Source organism: Polypterus senegalus, chromosome 4, assembly GCF_016835505.1.
Source record: "Polypterus senegalus isolate Bchr_013 chromosome 4, ASM1683550v1, whole genome shotgun sequence".
Taxonomy (NCBI): domain Eukaryota; kingdom Metazoa; phylum Chordata; class Cladistia; order Polypteriformes; family Polypteridae; genus Polypterus; species Polypterus senegalus.
The window spans coordinates 62,945,466-62,964,289 of NC_053157.1; the positions used below are offsets into that span (position 1 = coordinate 62,945,466).

General features: G+C 35.5%; 1 protein-coding gene across 5 annotated transcripts in view; it reads left to right on the top strand.

Moving 5' to 3' along the window:
• The window catches only part of LOC120527397 (coiled-coil domain-containing protein 158-like), an 87,705-nt gene that overhangs the window by 29,839 nt on the left and 39,042 nt on the right, over window positions 1–18,824 (top strand). For 4 of the 5 annotated variants that reach the window (XM_039750767.1, XM_039750770.1, XM_039750768.1 and 1 more), the window contains exons 5-10: window positions 342–553; window positions 3,342–3,451; window positions 12,258–12,585; window positions 14,010–14,086; window positions 14,384–14,494; window positions 18,154–18,268. In XM_039750767.1, the coding sequence (XP_039606701.1) occupies window positions 342–553; window positions 3,342–3,451; window positions 12,258–12,585; window positions 14,010–14,086; window positions 14,384–14,494; window positions 18,154–18,268 (953 nt within the window). The remainder of the gene's footprint in view (window positions 1–341; window positions 554–3,341; window positions 3,452–12,257; window positions 12,586–14,009; window positions 14,087–14,383; window positions 14,495–18,153; window positions 18,269–18,824) is intronic. The other variant, XM_039750769.1, reaches the window with a different exon arrangement.

Genomic DNA, 18,824 nt, shown 5'->3' on the forward strand with positions numbered 1-18,824 from the left:
TTAAGTAGCCTCTCAGGACTTTTCATTGTTGTATTTTCTCATATTGTTGTGTTTTAGGAAGATGTCATATATTTAAATTCTGACAGTGTTTTTAAATATAACCAGGGGTTGTTGTTATTTGTCAGATCCTTTTAAATGCATTATGAAAGACAGCAAGTTACTGTACCTACTGTGTACATCATGCCTATGTTTGTCATATAGTAAGTAAGCATTATATGTAAGGCTTAGATATTTAGAAAGTTGTGATAAAGATTTAGATTAAAAAATATTAGGTACGTGGTATGGCAGTAGCAAGATGTACTGCTGAAATTTTCTTTTGTGCTTGTTTATTTCTTGTTTAGGTTTTCTTGGATCAGACACAGTGAAACCTGGTCTTAATTGTCAGAATGATCTTTCTTCTGGTTCTTATTGTAAAAGAAGCTTTACATCACACAACAAGAGGGACACTGAAGAATTTCAAAACAGTGGTTTTGGTCTTGAAAATGATCACCAAGAAAAGACTTTACAGGACTACCGCATGCAAGTTAAGATGCTTGAAAAAATGCTGGGAGAGGTTGGTGCAAATTATGTTCTGTAAAATTTTTTCGAAGGTAGCTCAGTGGTTAGCATTTTGGCTTACCAATTCCAGCTTATTGAGTTTGATCCATGGCCCTGTTTTAATAGTCTTAAATATTTATATTTTCCCTGTTTTTTGAAAAGTAAACAGTTTTTTTCCCCACATCCAAAGATCTACACATTTTTAGATTCAAAGGTTCATTGATTAAAGTAGTGTGATAAGAGTGAATTTAAGTATAGACCTTTAGAGACCATGCTGGACACATCAGGATAAGAAGATGCATAGATAATTTTTGATCTAGAATCAGATTTGTCTATATAGGCTTGCACATTTATTTAGATAGATCCTTTATTAATCCCAAGGGGAAATTCACATACTCCAGCAGCAGCATACTGATTAAAAAAAACAATATTATAATAAAGAGTGATAAATATGCAGGTAAAACAGACAATAACTTTGTATAATGTTAACGTTAACATTTAACCGGGTGGAACTGAAGAGTCTCATAGTGTGGGGGAGGAACGATCTCCTCAGTCTGTCAGTGGAGATGATACTGTTTAGCTATACATTTAAACTTTATGACTGTTTACGGTTATAACCCATTAACTAACTCTTCAACAGTAATATTCTGTCCCCACAAAGTAATAATATTGGAACCTGAACAGATATTTAAGCTTCCTGCTTTGGACTGGAAGGCATAAACATTGTAACACAGGTTGGCCTGAATATAACATTTCCTTACTTCATTCTTTTCAGTACAGCTCATATCCCAATAGAATGACCTTTATTTAAACAAAATCCTCAATTTAACTATTTTTTTTTGGTCCTGGCCAATTTTCTATAGATGTAATGAGGTTTTTATAGACATTACAACAAAGTCCATTTTATTAGCAAAATGCATTACAACAAAGTAATTTTTCATGAAAAACAGCAAAACATGCACATTTCATTCTGGCCTTAGTCCAAAAATTGTGATTCAGGAGCTCCCTTTAACAGCCAGTTGAACTGCACATTTATGTCACTTGGTTTACTCAACAATTAACATACTCTTGCATTGTAGCAGGGCTTGAGAAGCATATTGCTGCAGATCAGAGACATGGGTGGATCTAGGAGCAGGATAACCGTCAATCAAATTCATCTTCAGCTGTACTTGCAGATGTCTGAAGGTCAACACCTGGACTCTGTTGTTTATTTTGTGGGTCCTCGAAGCACAGTTCGATCACGCTCAGCACATTGACCAGAATGGGGATTCATTTTTTTTCTTGCCCTTTGGCAAAACGAGTTTAGCTTCTTAACCTGTTTTCAATGTGTTTCATAAATTTACTGAGATTCCCACATATCATAATCTTTTTTTAATTATTTTTGTTGCATTTGAATGTGTCTTTGAATTTGTGCTCACAAATTTATGCATACAGTGATTTTTATTTTCAAATGTAACCTTAATTTCCTTAAACATTTTATGTAAGCATTATAACAAATTTTAAGTCCAAATTTGTCCAATATTTGCAAGGTGTAGCTGTGTAAATGATATATATTTTTTAATGTTTCTTGCCTCATGTAGTTTATAGAGGTGACAGAAAAAAACTTAAATCTCATGTTTCCATGAAGAAATTAAATATTGAATATTCAGACTCAACAGAGTGGATAGATCTACAATCCTCGACAGTGCCAAAGAATTTGAATGGGGGGTAGAAAAAAAAAAAAACCTCGCATAACTTGTGTCAAATAATCCACATGTCCAATATGCATTTGTATGATTAAAATGTGAACATTTTTGCTAAAATATTAACAGGAAACCCTGCATTGAATGAAAACAGGGAAGGCATCTTTCCTGCAATGCTGTGTGTTTGAATTAACAAATTAACCTGTTTTTAGTTGAGCAAGAATTTTTTTTCCTTTATTCCATGGACATGGACACGCTGACCACCTATTGAGTATGTTTTGAATATTAAATATTTAATTTATCCTTGAAAACATTACTGTTTTTTCTTGGCCACCACTACAAACTACATGGAGAAAGTAACACTATCATTTTACAACATATTTCCCAAGATCTAAATCTAAAAACATTCCAAAAATACTAATTGATAAAGGGTTTAAAAGTCATAAGGCAATTTTTGATGAGTGTGGCTCTGTATCAGTCACACAGATAGTATTAACAATTTTTTTTCCAAAAACTTTACTCCCAAGAACATCTCTGAAGGTTCACTGCATAACTGGCTTGTGCACAGCTCAGAATATTTATCTTAATGGCCTACTGAGCTCATTGCTGAGCAGCAGTAGTAAGCTTCTAGGAAAAAATACAAATGCACACTTTTGGCAAATTGATTACTTGATAGTTTATTATTGTTAGAAACCTGCTGTGTTTTTGTTACTAAAAAGATTTTAAACTTGGGAACATTACAGTTTCACCATATTTTGGTAAAGGCATTCTGGAGTTTTGCTTTTTTTCCATAGATTTGGATAATAAAACAGACAAATACAGCAAAGGAATTATTATATTGTAAGTTTTAAAAACTAATTTAATGAAATGTACCAAAACATGCAGAGCTATTCATTTTAGTCATAAACATTTGTGTCTCCTGTTGAAACTATTGTAATTTCCTGATTGTTAGAAACACCTCTTACGGGGTTCGTAGTTATTTCACAGATATGTAGATTACATAGGTTGGAAATATAATCTTTTTTTCTCCAGGTCATGGAAAAGTATTTTGTGTATTATAAAGGCTGATATGCTGGCTGTTGTGCACTGAGCCCGTAATTTTTTTTTTTGTATTATTTGCAGACTTACAGGCTTAGTGAACAGCAGAGATTGGATTTTGATAAAACTTGCACGGAGTTGCAGGTTAAATTGCAGGAGGTTCAGATGGAAAGAGATACTTTAGCAGAGAAGAGGTTTGTGTAAAAGTTTAAATATATTTGTCTTTTAAAACCATACTTACTGAAAAATGTGTATACTTTTATTGAGACATTTTCTTGGCATATATTGATGAATGTTTTAAAAGATGTGGATGCTCTTAGTTTCAGTTCCAAATTCAAAATTATCGCAAGGAGCCCAGAGTGCAACAGAAAGGTGTCACTTCCCTCTGTCTCTCTCTCTCTGTCTTTCTCTCTCTGTGTCTCTCTCTCTCTCTGTCTTTCTTTAATGGTAGTAATTGTAGTTCACCTGCCTGTTGCCCTTCTATTACACCCAGAACACAAATAGGGAACTAGTGTTTTTACACTGGCATGGTTATGTATGTTTCAATGCTAATATACTGTATTTATGTTTAATATTAGGGCTTCATGTGGCCCTGAGCTTGGTAGGCAACCTGCCTTATGCTTTTTTTCCTGTCTGAACTAAGGTTCCTCTTGATAATGAGTAAAGTATTGTTATGTTATGTCATTATTTCTTATCCATTTAATTAGTTAATTATAGTTTTGGAACTGTATTGATTTTTACTAGTTGAAAGTCTGCCATATTATTGACTTACATTACACATGACCTCTTAAATACGGGATTTTGATTCAGGCCATTAAATATATTGGAATGACAGTTGATTACTTTTATTGCTTCCTCAACTCTCCAGTAGATAGGTTTCATCCAAGCCACTTTCCAAGTGGAGTTTTCATGATATTTCTTTAATGTTACTGTTTTTTTGCCCTAGGGACATTTTTATTAGCCGAAACTGATACTCTGCTCTCAGTTTGGCTCAGATATTGTTGTGTGGTTGTGCTTTGCGCTGTGCTGTGCTGTTGTCCTGTCCAGAAATTGTTCCTATCTTGTGCCTGATATATCCTGGATAGGCTTCATTTCACTTCTATCCTGTATTGGCATAAGCAAGGTTTAGTAAGGGATTTAACTACTCCCAGGAAACCATTAACTGCAGAGCATTAGATATGATATAATAATTAGTAATTTCTAGCTTAAGCTTGTTATGCAGTAAGTATAATTTAAAATGTCCTATAAAATATAAAGAAAGTTTTACTTTTTTTGCAGAGGTTTTTTGCAGGTAAAAACAGAGTTTCAATTTTGGTATATTGAAGGAGGCAGCAGTAAAAAGCGTATTAGTATCTAGTTTTATTTTCTCTGAGAAGAATAACACTAAAATATTTGGCAAATATGTTATATTTTTTTAAATCTTCAAGACAAGTACATATAAGCAGTTGCTTTGATTTTTATAATTATGCCATTATTCACAAAGATTTGACACATCAGGCAGCTTTTAATTATGTAGGTAGTATTTTATTGATAAAGAGAAGTTTTCTCACCAGCCCAACAGGTGGTGCATTTCATTGACATGGCTGACTGTAGACCACTGAGTTTCTGGCCTTGTAGGTTGAAATGTAATTTGCAAGGTAGGTCCAATTGTCAGTTATGAGGAATAGTTAGTGCCATGTGTCCATGTGTCTCTTCAGAAGTCCTATATACTACTTTAATATATCAAAATTGATACCATACCATTAAGGGAGTAAACTGAAAAACACCCTGTTGTGTCAGTAGTAAATCTGCATTAATTAGTGAAACACTTGAACACACTGTATAACCAACCATTGGTTTGAATGTAAAGTACTGTATAGGAAAAGACTGGTATCTCTTAGTATCCACCTTACAATTTCTTACAAACATGTTCTGCTTTTGCTCTTCTGCCCTATCGTGTGACCTACAGTTAGATCCATAAATATTTGGACAGAGACAACTTTTTTCTAATTTTGGTTCTGTACATTACCACAATGAATTTTAAATGAAACAACTCAGATGCAGTTGAAGTGCAGACTTTCCGCTTCCGGGTTGAACAAAAAGATTGCATAAAAATGTGAGGCAACTAAAGCATTTTTTTAACACAATCCCTTCATTTCAGGGGCTCGGAAGTAATTGGACAATTGATTCAAAGGCTATTTCATGGGCAGGTGTGGGCAAGTCGGTCGTTATGTCATTATCAATTAAGCAGATAAAAGGCCTGGAGTTAATTTGAGGTGTGGTGCTTGCATGTGGAAGATTTTGCTGTGAACAGACAACATGCGGTCAAAGGAACTCTCTATGCAGGTGAAAGAAGCCATCCTTAAGCTGCGAAAACAGAAAAAACCCATCTGAGAAATTACTACAATACAGTAATCCCTCCTCGATCGCGGGGGTTGCGTTCCAGAACCCCCCGTGATAGGTGAAAATCCGCGAAGTAGAAACCATATGTTTGTATGGTTATTTTTATATATTTTAAGCCCTTATAAACTCTCCCACATTGTTAACATTATTAGAGCCTTCTAGACATGAAATAACACCCTTTAGTCAAACGTTTAAACTGTGCTCCATTACAAGACAGAGATGACAGTTCTTTCTCACAATTAAAAGAATGCAAACGTATCTTCTCTTCAAACGAGCACCATCAGGAGCAGAGAATGTCCGAGAGATAGAGAGAGTGACAGAAAAACAAACAATCAAAAAATCAATATGTGCTGTTGGGCTTTTAAGTATGAGTGCCGCAAAGAAGGGAGCAATGTGAAGGTAGTCTTTCAGCATTTTTTAGAATAGCCTCCGTATCTTCTAAACAAACAGCCTCTGTGCAAACAGCCCCTCTGCTCACACCCCCTCCATCAGGAGCACGAGATTAAAGCAAACAATCAAAAAATCAATAAGTGCTTTTGGGCCACCGCGATAAAGCAGCATTTCTTAGAGGAGCGTCCATATCTTCTAGGCAATCAGCCCCTCTTCTCACACCCCCTCCGTCAGGCGCAGAGAATGTCAGAGAAAGACCGAGAAAAGCAAACAATCCGCTTGGGGAAGCACATCGTATATCATTGAGGAGTTTTAGTTAATATGTAATACATGCTCTGATAGGGTAGCTTCTAAGCCATCCGCCAATAGGCGTCCCTTGTATGAAATCAACTGGGCAAACAAACTGAGGAAGCATGTACTTTAAATTAAAAGACCCATTGTCCGCAGAAATCCGCGAACCAGCGAAAAATCCGTGATATATATTTAGATATGCTTACATTTAAAATCCGTGATGGAGTAAAGCCACGAAAGTCGAAGCGCGATATAGCGAGGGATCACTGTATTACGAGGAAGGAGGAAACCCAGCATCTGGTGATGTCCATGAGTTCAAGACTTCAGGCTGTCATTGCCAGCAAAGGGTTTTCAACCAAGTATTAGAAATGAACATTTTATTTCTAGTTACTTAATTTGTCCAATTACTTTTGAGCCCCTGAAATAAACGGATTGTGTTAAAAAATACTTTAGTTGCCTCACATTTCTATGCAATCTTTTTGTTCAACCCACTGAGTTAAAGCTGAAAGTCTGCACTTCAACTACATCTGAGTTGTTTCATTTAAAATTCATTGTGGTAATGTACAGAACCAAAATTAGAAAAAAGTTGTCTCTGTCCAAATATTTATCATGAGTATGGCAGGTTGCAGTATTTCACTGTTTGAACATGTGAAGTTTATTAAGGGACCAACAATCATGAACAGTAGAAAGACATTCTTAAATAAACTTTCATATTGCAAAAGCTATTTCACATTTTGTGGTCATTGCGAATACAAGGTAGCTCAGTCATGTAAAATGCTATTGTACATGTGAATGTTTTAAGTGAATTGCTTTACTATAGAGACCTGAATTAAATTTGTAACTGAAATATTCTTTTTTTAAAAAAGAAATTGTCAGTTTTTGCATAAAATGAAATTGTTTTTAAGCTACAAGTTAATGTTGTAATCAGTTTGGAAAGAAAAAAGTAAAAGTGGTGATTTTTAAAGCCATTATAATGACAAGGGAAGATGAGACAATTTCTGCTATTTTCAATCACCATTGATGTGAAAGTAAGTAATTTTGTACTTGCTGCAATATACAGTATGTGTGAAAGTGTGCAAAAAGAGTTGGGTTTCACTCATACATCTGTAAAATCCTTAAAAAGCAGGTAGGAGTATGATTAGTGTTCTTTTTTGTTGGATTTAATGTTTAGCTTTTGAGTTGGGTACTAAGATTCTCCTGGAACTAATATCAGATGAGTCATCTTGTCTTCCTGCCTTTAATTTATTAGCATTCCTCTTTTACGCCTCATTCAATACCTCTGAAATACTGCAAGTCTATTTTCTGTGTCACAATTTGTGCATTCTTTGTAATTAAGACACAATGCTTTTCTGTCTATTATAGTTAAAAAAAAAAATACCTTAAATGCTTTTTGATATTTGACTGCCTCCTTTATTTTTTTAACTTTTGACAATCAATAATCAGAGTTATTGTAAATGTTGACCCCTAGTGGACTTTTATGTATTGCAGGGGAAATGGCTTACAATCCTGGCATTACAAAAGTTCACACCATGCATTTCATTTGTTTTTTTGAGAAATAAATATGCTTTGTAAATTATTTTAATATTTAGGAAACCGTAGATGCAATCTGCTTAAAATTGAACTTCAAAAGCAAAAATTAAACCAACTGCAGCCTAACTGTAATTCACAAAAACTGAAATATCCTTATATCTATGTACAGCTCACTTTAGATTTCCCCAATTTGAATCTTTCATGTGTGATCCCAAGCATTGTGTAGCATAAAGCAACACAACATGCAGAAATTAATTAATGTAATTATGTTGGCAGTAATAAATTCACACCAGAAACTCCAATTTGGAAAAAAATACATACAAAATTAAGTTTTTAAGACTGATGCAGATGTGTGTGTTTATAGTCAGCAAGCACATGCACCATTTCCTCCATTTCCATTGTTCAGCAAATTTTAGATATTTTTGATATTTATTTTTATAATTTTTTATACATGGCTAAGCATATATTATTTTGTCTAAAACAACTGCGGCAGCAAAAGTTCTTGATACAGAAAAGAAAGGAAAACTAATTCTCTATACACACATAGTATTTATTCAAAATTCTGTGTACAACAAAGCACATTCTGTTTAAATGTTATTTAAGTCAATCAGGAGTTATGTAAGTATGCAAGTATATATTCAACAAGCATTTAAGCATACAAGTTACATGTATACATAGAAGCATGTAAGCGTATAAGCTATTGACCCATTTTCTCATCCTTCTTTTATGATTACAGCCATTATGAAACACTGTGTACTCATTCAATATTACAGCCTTTTTTGCTTGGAAACCAAATTTACTGTTAGACTATCCTATTTAAGATAAAGAATCACTATCTTACTGTAAATACACTTTCAATGTTAGTGGAAGCGTTCTTTTAAAAGAACAATACCAGTTTAGCTTTGAAGCTGTACTAAAAATAAGTTCATTGACCAAACTGGCACAGGTGTTGATAGTACTTTCATGCTAAAGTAGCCAATGAAGCACATCCAACAACATTGCCTGCAAAGCAGAGAAGAACACTTGTATGATCTCATGATATTAGGTTCTGAAAGGTTTGTGGCTGCACTTCAACTTCATTATGTGTATGTTAGGTAGTACAGTGAATTTCTTAACTGGCATGTCTCCTCAGAATAGAATAGTGACAGCAGTATTGTACCAAAAAAGAAGTGCTCCCAAATGTTTCTACTGTATGTGTGAGTTGGGGCTGCCACAAACAGTTATTTTGTAAATGATTAATATATGGACTATTTTATCAGTTAATTGATTAATCTAATGGGTAATATTGACCAAATAATTCAAGTAGGCATGTGAATCTGTGTCATATTTGAATATTTATTGCATAATATAAAGAATTAAAAAAACCTAAGAATATGAAAAAGCACACAACTTACTGTAAATACCTCAAACAAGAGGACAAAGAAGACAAAACTGTTATCAATACAATGTTTAAGTGAAAAAAGCCTAAAAGTAAAAAATTATACTTTTGATTAGAAATAGACTTAATAACATAACTTTGTGTCAGCAGTCAATCTTGAAACAAGACCAAATGGTTGGGCTTTTGGGTGCATTTAGACCTCATCTAGCCAGCAGCCATACAACATGCACTTCAGAACAGGTCATCTACCTCAAGCTGAGCATGTTTGGGCCTGGCCAGCATTTGGATGGGATACAACCAGGAAAAAGCTTGGGTTGCTGCTGGAAGAGGTGTTGGTGAAGCCAGCAGGGGTTGCCTTCTCTGTGTTCTCAATGTGGGTCCCAATGCCCTAGTGCAGAGATGGGGACACTGTGTTGTAAAAATGGTGCTGTCCTTCGGATGAGACATAAAACCCAAGGTCCTGACTCTCTGTGGCCATTAAAGATCCGTGGGAATTCCTTGTAAGGAGTAGGGTGTATCTTGTTGTCCTGACTAAATTGTCCACAACAGATTGGTCATTCTGGACCCCTGATCATTGGTCATTCTGGACCCCTGATCATCCTCTGTCACAGATTGGCTAACTATTGCTCACCCCTTCACCACCTAATAGCTTATCTTTGGTGAGCATACTGGCACAAATTGGCTGCCATCGCATCATTAAAGTGGATGGTACACATTAATGGTAGTTGAAGTGACTCCCCACTCACTGTATAAGAATTATTTTATTATTAATTTTAGAGTACCTTGATAAGCATTATATAAATGTAATGAATTATTATTCATTACCTCAGTGTTAAAATGGATCCACTCTGACTTATTTCACATGTATTTTACAAAAAAATCCATCTTAACTTGAAAGATATGCTATTCATAAAGGATGATGAATATAGGTGCTTAGAGATATTTGGGATAAAGTGGCTTAATCATGTGTTTCAGTTGGTATCAGTTTACAAACATTGCAAGAGATGAGGCAACTTATACAGTATCTCTTGAAGACTGGGGAAAACCTATGATTCTATATGTTTTGCAGCCACAGAGCATTACATAATTATATTGTTAAACATTTCAGTTAATTAATTTTTTCATTGGTAACTGAGGTACAGCTTTGTGCTCTATTCTGAAAGTCAATGACTGCACAGAGTATTTTTTTGTAATTTTCATTGCTTGTTGTTACCATCATCACATTTAAACATATATTGTTTGTTAATCCCTTTGATCATTTTAAATTCTTGATGTTAAGTTTTTTGAGCATGATAATGATGTTATATGAATAAAGTGCATTATTATTAAATTGCACAAAATGGAACTTATAAAATGTATGAGTGTCACAGTAAAAGGTTAGTTTGCTGTACAAATATGCAAATTTAATTTAGTTAGAAACATTTATTCATGTCCTGGATCCATTTATACAGAGAAGTGGTGGGCTTCAGCACCTCTCATCAAAGAAAAAGTAGTAGGAGCTGAATTTGCACTAGCCATCAGTTATTCAGGCATGCACCCACATTTAAATAAATGGGCAATTTAGAGTACTCAATGAAAATTCACATTTTGGGAAATTTAAAGGATACATAGTTTCCAGGAATAACATTCCAAATGCACTGGCAATAATTGGGCCAAACCAATATTTGTGGAACTCTGAAGTTGTAGTCTGATTATCTGCTGGTTTCTTGCTGCTGGCGAGCTGAGTTTTCTGCTTGTCACGTTTTGCGTCGATCATTTCAAAGCCTGGACAGCAGCTGTCCTTTTGCAACATTGCATCTCTGCTGCTCGTGTTGGGGTTGAGTGATTTTGGTTGAATGCACGCTAAGGAGAAGCGGCCGGATCATCAGGTAGCTTCCTGCTGCTGACGCTGACAAGCTACATGTTCTGCTTGTCACTGTTTTAAGAGCTGGGAGCACATGATGTCTTTCTGCCAAAAGCATTTCAGCAACTGCTAAGTTAGATGTCCGTGAATTTGTTTTAAATGTTGTCTCACTGCCTTGTCTTGCGTGACATTAAAGTGCCTCTTGCGAGATGTCAAATTGCAATCTCTTGGCACCAAGTCTCATGTTTAAGGTCTTTAAAGTGTTTTCCGAGAAGATCACGCCTTGTCTCCCTTCCACCAAGATTTTTTTATTTTATATATATATATATATATATATATATATATATATATATATATATATATATATATATATATTGTGAACGCTGGCCCCGGCACAGACAGACGGACAACATATTTTGCACCCACACACCGTTTATTTACACTATTTACAATATAAAAAGTCACGTGCACTCCCACACCCCAGTGCCTCTTGCACCGATTTCCCCAAAGTCCAAGGCCCATAGTCTTTGTGCCTTCCTGGCCGCCTCCTGTCCTCTCTCCAGCTCCGTCAATACTGCCTCCCGACTTCCACCACCGACTGGAGGGAGGCGGCCCCTTTTATGGGAACCCGGATGGGCTCCAGCTGCTTCCCGGCACTTAGTCCTGGCCACACCCCTGTGTGGCGGAAGTGCCGGCTGCGCACCCGGAAGCCGTCCGTGTATCCCCTTTCGTCTTCCCCCCCGGCACTTCCTGGTGTGGCAGAAGTGCCGGGCTCCCGGGATCAATAGGCACTGGGGCGCTGCCTGGCAGTGGCCACGGGTCCCTACAGGGCTGGGCTTCCAAGCCCTCTACCCACGGCCTCCTGCATAACCAGGATGGATGCCCCCTCTCGATCTGGAGGAGGCGCACACCCTCCTCTGGTCCTCCAATGCGTCCCGGCCGGGCTGCATCCCCGGCCAAAGACCACACGGGGTAAACCGGCATCGGGGCGCCACCTGGCGGTGACCACGGGTCCCTGCAGGGCTGGGCTTCCAAGCCCTGTACCCGTGGCCCCCCACATAACCAGGACGGACGCCCCCTCGCGGTCTGGAGGAGGCACAAGCCCGAGCCCGGCCGGGACCACAATAAATATATATATGTGTGTGTGTGTGTGTTTTGTATGAGATTTCTTAATGTTTGCCTCCAGGTATAAAGAACGTCAAGATCAAGAGGACTTAATAAATCAGATGCAAGCCACAGTTAATGAGCTGGAGAAGATCAAGAAGACGCACAATGAACAAATGAAGGAAGCCCTGAGCCGCAGTGAGGCACTGCTGAAGAAACAAAATTTACAAGACAAGGTGCTTCATAAGTTGCGAGCTATCATACTGGATTATGGAAAACGATCTGGAAAGAAGATAACCAGCCCGGATCGAGGTGATAGTCTGTCTTTCAGTAATTTGGGCACTGCTATGGAAAGGTTGCTCAGTGACTTGGATGCAGAAATCTCTCAACTCCAAGGAAAAATTCAGCCTGTAAGTGGTTCTCTTTATTTTCTTTGTATATATAATGATATAGAAATTGTATGTACCTTGCCAATGTCACGTCATGTTTTTTTCATTCTGTCAGTTAGCTTTAATTAAATTTGTTCATCCATCCATTTTTGATAGGATTTTTTCCATTGCAGGTTGTTGGGAGGCATAGTGAAATCTATGTGAGATGCTACCCTGATGAGACCCCCAGACACATTCACACACACTCATACCAATTTTGCTTAGAGTCACCAGTTACCCTTATCTTGGGAACCTTGAAGTGTTGAAGTAATTCAAAGTACATGGAGAAAAAAAATCACACGGACACAGGCTGGGGATTGAACCCCATGTTTCTGGAGTAGAGGGACTGCAGATCTAACACTCTGCTCTCCTGATTGTTAGTATTCACTGTAGAAACAATTGGTTTATCTTTTAAATTAAGTAAAAATACATTTTTAGAATGTTCTTGTTGTTCAAATGTTTGAAACAGATGGCAGTCATTAATAAAAGTTCTCATTTTAATAATGCTCATAGCATATACAGTTTAAAGCACTGTTACTACACTTCAGCTTTGAATGCTGCACTTTTTACTTTTTTTCGTGGAAAACTGTTTACCTTAGAAATTACTAGGCTTTCACATGTGCTGTGTTTTGACAATTTGATGGTTCTACTCATACATTTTAAATGTGTTCAAGTTTTATTTAAATCACTTTCAACTGTGATAATTTCTTTTTCAGTTTTGGTTTCTAATACAGTTTATCATTATGAGGAAATGTTTATAGTAATATCTTGCTCTTTTCCCTCTGTGTAGTAAGTGTTTTACCAGGCAGGATTAAATCACCATTCCATCACAAGGAATTCCCACAATGACAACCACTCACATTTCATTCAAAAAGTTGTCAGTCATCCTAGTTTTTTCATCTTTGGTTTGTGAGATAAAAAAACTTGTGATTACTAGGGTAATGTGTAAACTCAAAACAGATAATGGCTGGTTTTAGATTTTGATTTGGCAGGGTCACTTTTTTAACACTACAATACAATGCTTCATACTCTTCAAATTAAATCTTAATAATATTTGTTTTAATCAATATGAGCTGCATAACTTTGTGCAGCAGAAGTTAACCCGGATATTGATGCTCCATAGTGCAATAATGTTGAAATGTAATTCATTTCTTATTCACTCCAGTACATTAACCTTTGCTCAGGTTACCTTGTTCTAATCTATGTTTGTACTTATGCCATCTGTTTTTTATGAATTGCTGGGCTTTAATAAATAGCCTCTGCCTGCCTGCATCCCTGAGCTGGAGAAAGCAAATTCATAAACTGGATAAATGGATAAGGTCTAAAAATAAGCATTCAAGTGATTTTTAGTTATGTGAAGTATTTTAAGACAGGTTAAATAAAAAAATTATATTTTTTTAATTTAGATGGAAGATCTTTTAGAATCCTTCAAGCAGGAGTCTCAACGAAAACTGGAGAGCTTGATCAAGCAACACCAGGAACAGTAGGTGCAAATTATATTATTTTATTCAGAAGAGAGCCACATGTGAAAGAACTGGAGATAGCTTGTCTTTGAAGAAAGAATAGTACACACAATTATGTTTCCTTTGATGTAATAATTGTCTACATTATTTTTCATGTGGTAAATAAAAAAACAGCGTCTCCAAAACTGCATTCTGTAGAAGAGTAAAACTGTTAACAATAGAAGTATAGTACATAAATGGATTATTTAAACATATAGCATTATTGAGCTATCTACAGTAAATGCTGAGTTTTTTTTTTTTTTGATGTTCTGTAACAGAATGGAAAATCTTATTGTGTGTCATAATCAGAAGGTGGCAGAACTGAATGAAAAAATTAGCCTTTCTCGCAATCAGGCACAGAACATCCAGAGCCAAGTGGAAACTGTACAGTGAGTACTGAATAATACAACAGGAATCCCCTTTAAGGCTTGATAGTATAATAAAACTTTCATCAGAGCTTAAAGCAATTATACAGTTAAAAAAAAAAAAGTGATGCATGTAGGGACTATCTTCAACAAGCACAACTACAAAAATAGAGATAGTAACAAATTCTTTTAATACTATATATATTTGCACTATGTTTGACTCGACCCTATAAAAACACTTCAATAATGCATTTAATTAGAAAGGAAAATCAGAAAATTAGAAAATGCCAAGATACTTAACTGTGATTTATCTATTACATTCTTTTTTTCTGAGGAAGTAATTATAAACCACATAGTGATTACTACATTAAATATTGAACATCAGCTGTTCAAAAACCAATTGGTTCATACTTTTTTATATATATATATATATATATATATATATATATTTATATATATTTATATATATATATTTATATATATTTATATATATATATATTTATATATATTTATATATATATATTTATTTATATATATATATATATATAACTTAAATAAATGTCTTACAAGTCATTGCATTTCTTTTTCCAAGCTCTAGATTTTTTAGAAGAGTGGTTTTGACATTTACATTTTTGTAAAATGCAATCTTTATATTTCACACATGATGTAAATGCAAAGCAATTGCTATTCAGTTATATCAGCTGAGGTTTAAAAAAAATACATTTAATTATATATGAAAGAGTAAAAACTAGAAGCTAGTTATGTACAAGCAACCCATTTGAGCGAATTTACACATGAGTGTGCACTATGATGGTAACACTAAGCCTAACCTCTAGTGCTACCAGAGCAGGCTCCTGTTGCGATACTTCTGAAATAAATTATGCAGGTTCAGAAATGGATGGATTGATTAAATTTGATCTCAATATACTATACATGCGAAACTGAAAACAAAAATTCCATCGAACTTTAGATACCCAAAAATCATAACACTTCAAAAAGGTTGAATTTGCATTTTACATTTTTTTGCAAAAAGCAAACTATTGAATATGTTATACATTTTAGTCTGCGTTGCTAAATTTTAAGAAAACATTTCTTCAATGAAGTTGACAAGGCAAAAAATACGTTGTAAAACCATTTCCTTTAAGTATACTTGAATCATCTTTTATGCATTTAAACTTTATACATTTTGCATGTTACCAAAACATGAGTTAAAGAGATAAATAGGGAAGTTGTAACAACATAAATTCAAGAGTGATATTGGATTAAACAGAACGATAAAGCAACTGGACATCATCTATCTAGTTTTCTGTAATGATCGGAAAAATCTTTGAAGATAGAAAAATACACCTAAAAGTTAAGAGGGAGAGAGAGATAACTGTTGAAAAAGTTTAATGTTACCAAGAGTAGAGAGAATCTTAATTTCTCAAGCTTAATGAAATTACTTAAACCCTGGCTAAATGCATGTACAAGGGTGGAGCTGCTTGTTTCCAGAACCCTGCAGTAAATGAGATTTCTAGCACCCTTCCTTTTTTTAGTACGATATGATCTGGGGCAACACCAAATATACCCAACAAAGGAGTTGTTTGAATATTTGTTCTCAAAATAGCAGTTAGTGAGTTAAAATATGTCCAGGCTCAGGCAGTCCAAAAATAAATGTACTAATTTTTCAGGGACTTGTGAGATCATTTTCAGGGGAGATGCTTGCTAACCTTACTTTACAAAAGTGGATTTGGTGTAGAATCTTAAACTGCAACAGACAATGTCTGGCACAGATAGAGAATGAGTTCGCTTTGTGGAGAACATTGTTCCACTCCTCATCTAAAAACCTATACTCCCAAGTCAGACTTCCACAGTTTCTTAATAACAGCAAGGGATGAAGGCTGAAGAGCAGAAATGGAATTGTATTTTCAAGAGAGATAACCCTTACAATCTGAGTTTTTTTGGAGTATTTTGTCAATGGGAGAAGGCTCAGGTAGAGAGAGGGAAATTATAATTTTTTTCTGAACAAAAGCGTGGACTGGCAAGGAGAGGTACATTGTGTTTTTGGAATATCAAATGTTTTAGAACCAATTGCTCAAATGATGAAAAGCAAGTATGTATATATACACACACATCATTGATGTCCTTGATTCATTTAATTGTGTACTATATCTTAAATGCTACATCTTCCATAGAGGGGGAGAAATGTTGGTTTGCTTCTATAGTTGAAAGCACTGATATAGAGAGTCCAAAGTGAATACACTTGAATCTTGCAAGTAGAAGTTTTATGTTTTAGTTGTATAGATGTTATAGATGTATTTACCAAAACAAAATGAGTAAGTTAATTCCCAGACAGACAGACAGACAGACACAGAAGAAGCTGAAAACAACTCCAGACCTCAAAATTGCAGAATCTGTCGTTTAAAGTCAGTCTGTTTTCTTAAGAATATAATCTTAATAATATATATATTTCAGTAGCTGGTGCCAATCTGAAAGAGTGTGCACCATGAGCTCATTCCCAACATATATAATTAAGAGGTCAAATTTGAAGACAGATACTGTAAATGAATGTCACCAGAGATTTAATAGCACAAGGAATCTGATGCATCTACACAAAGTATGTGCCTCACACTCTTATGGATGTAACACATTCTTCTGTTTTATGGCACCAAGGAGAGGAAAATTGCAGTTGCCATGCAAGCAGAATCCACAAAGTAACAATATACTGTATTTGCCCTGCATTTCCGTTTTGAAAAATCTGCAGAAAATTCAGTGGCTTTCTTTCATGTTTTATACATTGTGTCAACAAGGGGGCGCCATTGAGCCCTAATCCCAAGACACAATAATACACCACTTTCTTACTGAATAAAATGAGATTTATTCTCACAAGGCGCTTTCTCATAGACCTCTCTCCAGAAATTAGCCACTATAACAAAACAAATTACACAATTCTTCCTCCTCCTGTACCTCCACTGAGTGTTGCCTACTTTTTCCTTGTACTCTACTCCCTAATGTGAGACCTTTTTAAGTTGGACCTGGGACTGCTTCCAGTATCATGCTGTATCCTTGAGGAAACACTCCTTGTCCACAGAAATAAGTAGGGATATCCTCCCCCGTCAATGCCCTTTATCGAAACACAAGTACCATGACAGGCGTACATTTCTGGACTCCCAACTCCCAAGCATCCCTGTGGGTTTCCCTACATATGATGACTACTGCTACCTTGTGTGTAGGGAATGGAACATCTCCTGATCCTTAGCTTTTCTTAGTCTGTCCATTAAATCATACCAGCCGGGTACAAATTTATTCCCTTGTCCTGCCAACAGTTTGCTTACGTCATCCCACTGACCTCCTGTCCAGGTAATGAAACAGCCTCCAATTCGGCTGGGATGCCCGTTGTTCTCCTGCAACATGTACTATATAAAGAAAGGAATACCAATAGAAAAATACAGAGTTTTCTCTTTTTTGTGTTTACTTTTTGTATTTAGTGAATTAATTACAAACATGAACAAATGTCCCAGTTGCTGAAAATGGCATTTAATCGTATATTTATAGTCCTATGTGGAGTATCTGCATTTCAGGTATTCACATGCCACAATAAATTAGCATTTTTAGAATACCTTTTTTGTATAAAAATAGAGTGATGTATATTTCAAAGTGATAATAATCATGAACTAATATATTTGATTGTTTTTCTTTAATAGGGAACAAGCAAGAAACCAAAATGCCATTCATATTAATCAACTGTCTGATCTTGAGACCAGTGTTGCTCAGTTGAAATCTGAACTTCATGAAGCTAAAAGGATATATAAGGAACATGTATGTTATTTGTTCTCTTGGCTGAACTTTAATTATCATTGAGAATACAGTATATTGTCTAAGTGAATGGGGGGAGCTGTGGTTAGTGTGAAATGCAAATCTCATTTTATTATGTACTGCCTATTATAAACTGACTTTGCTTTAGGTTTATTTTGTATTGTTTATTAACTGTTGATAATTTTTGTAGGTTTTCATTTATTTTTATAATGGTACTTGTTGGCATGTAGGTTTATAGTGTAACTTTTGTGACTTGCACAGAGTACAACTTCATCAACAGACAAATAGTATTGCCACATGTGTATGAAATATTAAGGTATCATTCCACTCACTGATGTATAGTGCGTCATGAATATTAAACTGACCAGTCTGTGCTATGATGGATTGGCTCCATATCTGGTTCCTGCCTTGTTCAGTCCTTTGACCACTTCTCTGTTTTTGCTGAAAATAAATCCTACAGTTAAAAGTCTTTTTAAGTCACTAAAACTTCAAATTTGTTTCTATTACAAAAAATAAAAAAGGAAACATGTTTTATATACAAGTACTCCGTCCCTACACT